The sequence below is a fragment of the Phyllobates terribilis genome, unplaced genomic scaffold, assembly GCF_046119375.1.
Source record: "Phyllobates terribilis strain yellow unplaced genomic scaffold, ASM4611937v1 Scaffold_3__8_contigs__length_932513732, whole genome shotgun sequence".
NCBI classification, from domain to species: Eukaryota; Metazoa; Chordata; class Amphibia; order Anura; family Dendrobatidae; genus Phyllobates; species Phyllobates terribilis.
In genome coordinates, this window is record NW_027362763.1 from 556,722,782 (window position 1) to 556,728,781 (window position 6,000).

General features: G+C 40.0%; 1 protein-coding gene across 1 annotated transcript in view; it reads right to left on the bottom strand.

The window, feature by feature from the left end:
• Positions 1–5,204, bottom strand: part of PLG (plasminogen) — a 200,331-nt gene extending 195,127 nt beyond the window's left edge. Inside the window, exon 1 of the mRNA XM_073671410.1 lies at positions 5,051–5,204. Coding sequence (XP_073527511.1) covers positions 5,051–5,099 — 49 coding nt within the window. The 5' untranslated portion in view covers positions 5,100–5,204. The remainder of the gene's footprint in view (positions 1–5,050) is intronic.
• Positions 5,205–6,000: the final 796 nt, after the last annotated feature.

Here is a 6,000-nt window from a genome sequence, read left to right on the forward strand (position 1 = left end):
GTGGGCCATTTATATGGATACACCTAAATTAAATGGAAATGGTTGGTGATATCAACTTACTGTTTGTGGCACATTAGTATATGGGAGGGGAAAACTTTTCCAGATTGGTGGTGACTATGGCGGCCATTTTGAAGTCGGCCATTTTGGTTCCAACTTTATTTTTTTCAATGGGAAGAGGGTCATGTGACACATCAAACTTATTGGGAATTTCATAAGAAAATAAATGGTGTGCTTAGTTTTAACGTAACTCTATTCTTTCATGAGTTTTTTACAAGTTTATGACCACTTATAAAATGTGTTCAAAGTGCTGCCCATTGTGTTGGATTGTCAATGCAACTCTCTTCTCACACTCTTGACACACTGATACCCACACCGCAGAAGAAATGCTAGCACAGGCTTCCAGCATTCGCAACAGCAACAGCATTCACAGCAGCCTTTAAAGGATTGTTAACTAAAGGCCATTCAAAAATTTGGGGGAGATTCACATGGAGTGGACTGCTGCTGGAGTCACTGCTTCAAGAGCCACCACACACAGAGGTATCCAGGACATGGGCTACAAGTGTCGTATTCCTTGTGTCAAGCCACTCATGACCAATAGACAATGCCAGAAGTGTCTTGCCTGGGCCAAGGAGAAAAAGACCTGGACTGTTGCTCAGTGGTCCAAGGTGTTGTTTTCAGATGAAAGTAAATTTTGCATTTAATTTGGAAATCAAGGTCACAGAGTCTGGAGGTAGAGTGGAGAGGCACACAATCCAAGTTGCTTGAGGTCTAGTGTGAAGTTTCCACAATCAGTGATGGTTTGGGGAGCCATGTCATCTGCTTGTGTAGGTCCACTGTGTTTTATGAAGACAAAAGTCAGCCCAGCCATCTACCAGGAAATTTTGGAGCACTTCATGCTTCCCTCTGCCAACAAGCTTTTTGGAGATGGGAATTTAATTCTCCAGCAGAACTGGGCACCTGTCCACACTGCCAAATGTACCAATACCTGGTTTAAAAACAACAGTATCACTGTGCTTGATTGGCCAGCAAACTCGCCTGACCTTAACCCCATAGCGAATCTATGGGGTATTGTCAAGAGGAAGATGAGAGACACCAGACCCAACAATGCAGACGAGCTGAAGGCTGCTATCAAAGTAACCTGGGCTTCCATAACACCTCAGCAGTGACACAGGCTGATCGCCTCCATACCACGCCGTATTTATGCTGTAATTGATGCAAAAGGAGCCCCTACCAAGTATTGAGTGCATTTACTGAACATACATTTCAGTAGGCCAACATTTCAGATTTTAAAATCATTTTTCAAGCAGGTGTTATAAAGTATTCTAATTTACTGAGATAATGACTTGTGTTTTCATTGGCTGTAAGCCATAATTATCAACATTAACAGAAATAAACATTTGAAATAGATCACTCTGTTTGTAATGACTCTATATCATATATGAGTTTCACTTTTTGTATTGAAGAACTGAAATAAATTAACTTTTTGATGATATTCTAATTTTGTGAGAAGCTCCTGTAGTTGAGCAGGTGTCACCATGCCAAACATTTTGAATGTTTTAAAAGTATTTTATATAGATTTCTGGAGTAAACGTTTTGATGATTTGGGAGCCATAGTGTACAGTATCTGCTTTTTGGTGTAACAATTTTAAATAGGTTGGCTACTGAGCCATTTACCATAATTGGCACATAGTCTCTCTAAATGGCTATGCTAGTAATGTGATATAATGCTGCACCTACCACTACCTATCAGTCTGAGCCCCTGCTTCAATATGAATGTGGGGAGGCTTGGAATTATAGTAAGGGTTGCCTAGATTGCCCTCACTATAATCTGCCCCTGCAAATTTATGTCTTAGAAAAAGCAGGTCCCGATATGGTAGACTTGATGTATTACAAAGCTATCTGTTCTTTGAATGGAATCCATATAATATTACATTTTCTTTGCAATAGTTAATCCAAGTAATAAGCGTATCTTTAGCAGAGGATGACAGAAGCTGGACCAAATAAGGCTAGCCATAAACATTAGACAGTTGGTAGCCAATACTCAATCAGCAAATAGCTATTTCACTAGATCCTCTCACAAGCAAGCATGCTCTCAGTTGAAAGAGCTGTGGTTGTGGCTTATCTTCCCTAGAACAAAATGATCCCAAGTTTCCCAAAAATCTTCTGTGTGGGGCTGGTTAGGGAGTCCCATATACAGATAGTTGGCCGATCCCACCGGAGAACAGAGGCTCGGTCAGTCAGTATACAGTGATGGCCAAAAGTATTGGCACCCCTGCAATTCCGTCAGATAATACTCAGTTTCTTCCTGAAAATGATTGCAATCACAAATTCTTTGGTATTATTATCTTCATTTAATTTGTCTTCAATGAAAAAACACAAAAAGAATTGTCCTAAAGCCAAATTGGATACAATTCCACACCAAACCTAAAAAAGGGGGTGGACAAAAGTATTGGCACTGTTTGAAAAATCATGTGATGCTTCTCTAATTCGCTTAATTAACAACACCTGTAACTTACCTGTGGCACCTAACAGGTGTTGGCAATAACTAAAACACACTTGCAGCCAGTTAACATGGATTAAAGTTGACTCAACCTCTGTCCTGTGTCCTTGTGTGTACCACATTGAGCATGGAGAAAAGAAAGAAGACCAAAGAACTGTCTGAGGACTTGAGAAACCAAATTGTGAGGAAGCATGAGCAATCTCAAGGCTACAAGTCCATCTCCAAAGACCTGAATGTTCCTGTGTCTTCCGTACGCAGTGTCATCAAGAAGTTTAAAGCCCATGGCACTGTGGCTAACCTCCCTAGATGTGGACGGAAAAGAAAAATTGACGAGAGATTTCAATGCAAGATTGTGCGGATGGTGGATAAAGAACCTCGACTAACATCCAAACAAGTTCAAGCTGCCCTGCAGTCCGAGGGTACAACAGTGTCAACCCGTACTATCCGTCGGCGTCTGAATGAAAAGGGACTGTATGGTAGGATACCCAGGAAGCCCCACTTCTTACCCCGAGACATTAAAAAGCCAGGCTGGAGCTTGCCAAAACTTACCTGAGAAAGCCTAAAATGTTTTGGAAGAATGTTCTCTGGTCAGATGAGACAAAAGTAGAGCTTTTTGGCAAAAAGCATCAACATAGAGTGTACAGGAAAAAAAAGAGGCATTCAAAGAAAAGAACATGGTCCCTACAGTCAAACATGGCGGAAGTTCCCTGATGTTTTGGGGTTGCTTTGCTGCCTCTGGCACTGGACTGCTTGACCGTGTGCATGGCATTATGAAGTCTGAAGACTACCAACAAATTTTGCAGCATAATGTAGGGCCCAGTGTGAGAAAGCTGGGCCTCCCTCAGAGGTCATGGGTCTTCCAGCAGGACAATGACCAAAACGCACTTCCAAAAGCACTATAAAATGGTTTGAGAGAAAGCACGGGAGACTTCTAAGGAGGCCAGCAATGAGTCCAGACCTGAATCCCATAGAACACCTGTGGAGTGATCTCAAAATGGCAGTTTGGAGAAGGCACCCTTCAAATATCAGGGAACTGGAGCAGTTTGCCAAAGAAGAATGGTCTACAATTCCAGCAGAGCATTGTAAGAAACTCATTGTTGGTTACCGGAAGCGGTGGTTTGCAGTTATTTTGGCTAAAGGTTGTGCAACCAAGTATTAGGCTGAGGGTGCCAATAATTTTGTCTGGCCCATTTTTGGAGTTTTGTGTGAAATGATCAATGATTTGATCTTTGCTTCATTCTCTTTTGTGTTTTTTCCTTGCAAGCTAATTAAATGAAGATAATAATACCAAAGAATTAGTGATTGCAATAATTTTCAGGAAGAAACGGAGTATTATCTGACAGAATTGCAGGGGTGCCAATACTTTTGGCCACCACTGTATATGTAATATGTTCGGTCATCTTAAGTTCAGACAAGCCCTTTTAATTAAGATGAACTTATTTTTTTTAAGTGTTAGAATGCTTTTTTTTTGGGGGGGGGGGGGGAGAGGGTTAAATGTTTATCAGCTTGTTACTCTGCAGAACCTAATGTTTGTTTGCTTTTTGTTGACCACATTCCTATGGCTACATTTTATACCTGCCTTTGCTTTTCTTTTTCCATCATCAAAACACCTTAAGAACAGGGTTAAAGACAATGGAATATTATAAGAAATCTAACAAAAATAGCAATTTATTAACATGACTTAGGCACCAACACATTTAGCCAATGTTTTCTTTGAAAGGGCTTGGAAAGGTAATGTTATATATGGCAATCAATCATTTACACTCATATTTGAAATGTGAAAATAAACTAATAATAAAACTAATTTTTCCTTCCATCTTCTTAAAGGTTCTAATACTGATTCTGGATAGTCACAGCTCAGAAGATTTTTAAAGAACTATTAAATTCAATGAATTATATAAATTTATATTACGTGTGATTCTCCTAATGAAGCCATTCTGCTGTAAAATATATATATTGAATCCGTACATATATGAATAAGGCTCTTATATAGCGGAAACAGAACTATATGAACTATATTGAATTACTTGATGTAAACCGAGAATAAAAAATGTAATAGGTGTTTTAAGAAATTTTGTTTTATGGAAAAATACTGGATTAAAATTCGAAATACACAACGTGGACTTACTGAAAATAGCTAATCCCATTGTTTTGCTACAGTGTAGTTTAAAATAAGTGCCTGTATTGACAGTGGTTAAGTTACTTAACATTCCATCAGTCACTCTATCAGTCAGATGCAATTTATATGAACTCTTTCTAGATGAATATGCACTATACAGATAGTTTGTCCTCTTTTCCCATTGTGTGGGCAAGCTAAAGAGCGCTCATGTAAATGTCCCCCAAATTTGTAATAATGACCTATAAAATTGTGTAGTGTAAAATATAGGAATCATTATGTAGTTATGGCATCAATTTTACTGAAAAGAGCAATGCACATATTCAAAATGCTTTTCTAAAGATGTTGGGTATTTTGGACACAATAGAGGCAAATAAATGTTTACTAAGTAGCTAAACAGCATTCACAGTTGAAATTACACTGAAATATCTTACCTGCACAAGGCAAGAAAAGAAGGAGAAACACGGATTTGCTAGTGACCATTTTAGATGAGGTTTAAGAATGAGTGGAGAACTAACTTAAATGTCCTTTGGGTGATGGATACAAAAGTTAGTTTAGCAAACATAGTTGCAAACTCTAATCAATCATTATCCAGGTGAACTCTGGATTCCTATGCTTGAAATTGCTCAAACATAGCCTTGAAAGGAAGTGTCGTAAGCCTGTGTTTGGTTAGAAAAGTGTGCAAATCACAGTACTGATGAGTAATATTTTCATTCTTTCCAAAATATGTACCCTGGTGGAACTAGATTTAGAATAATTCAACAAATGAAACTTGTTGACATATTTCTCAACATCTGACAAAAAAATAGAGGGGTTGTCTTCCTTTCCTTTGGCAATCTCCTTTTACCGTTACCTTCCTTTGGTAATCTTTTACCATTACCTTCCTTTGATCATCTCCTTTTACCGTTGCCTTCCTTTGGTCATCTCTAGTGTTGAGCGAACATGCTCGACACTGCTCGGTACTCGCCCGAGCATCACGCTACTCGGGATGTTCGGCGAGCACCGAGCATTTCCGGGTTACTCGGGCGGGAGCTCGGGTCTCCGCCCTGCATGTTTGGCGCTCTTTACAGAGCCAATGAACATGCAGGGATTGCCGGCCAGTCACTGTAATGCCGCAGCCATGTTGTTTGTGGGCATTGCAGTGATTGGCTGGCCGCACAGCGTCACCTTGAGTATTTAAAACCGGGCGCCGCCATCTTGGACACAGTCGCTCTGGATCAGACAGTGTAGGGACAGCGCTGCTGATTTAGGGAGAGATATATCCTGCAAAATAGTTAGTGTAGGGCCTGTAAAGGCTGCCAGATCAAACAAACAGTCCTTCTCAGGACTAATATCCATCCCAGGTATATCAGGCAGGCAGGCTGTATAGGAGACGCAGTGGTTA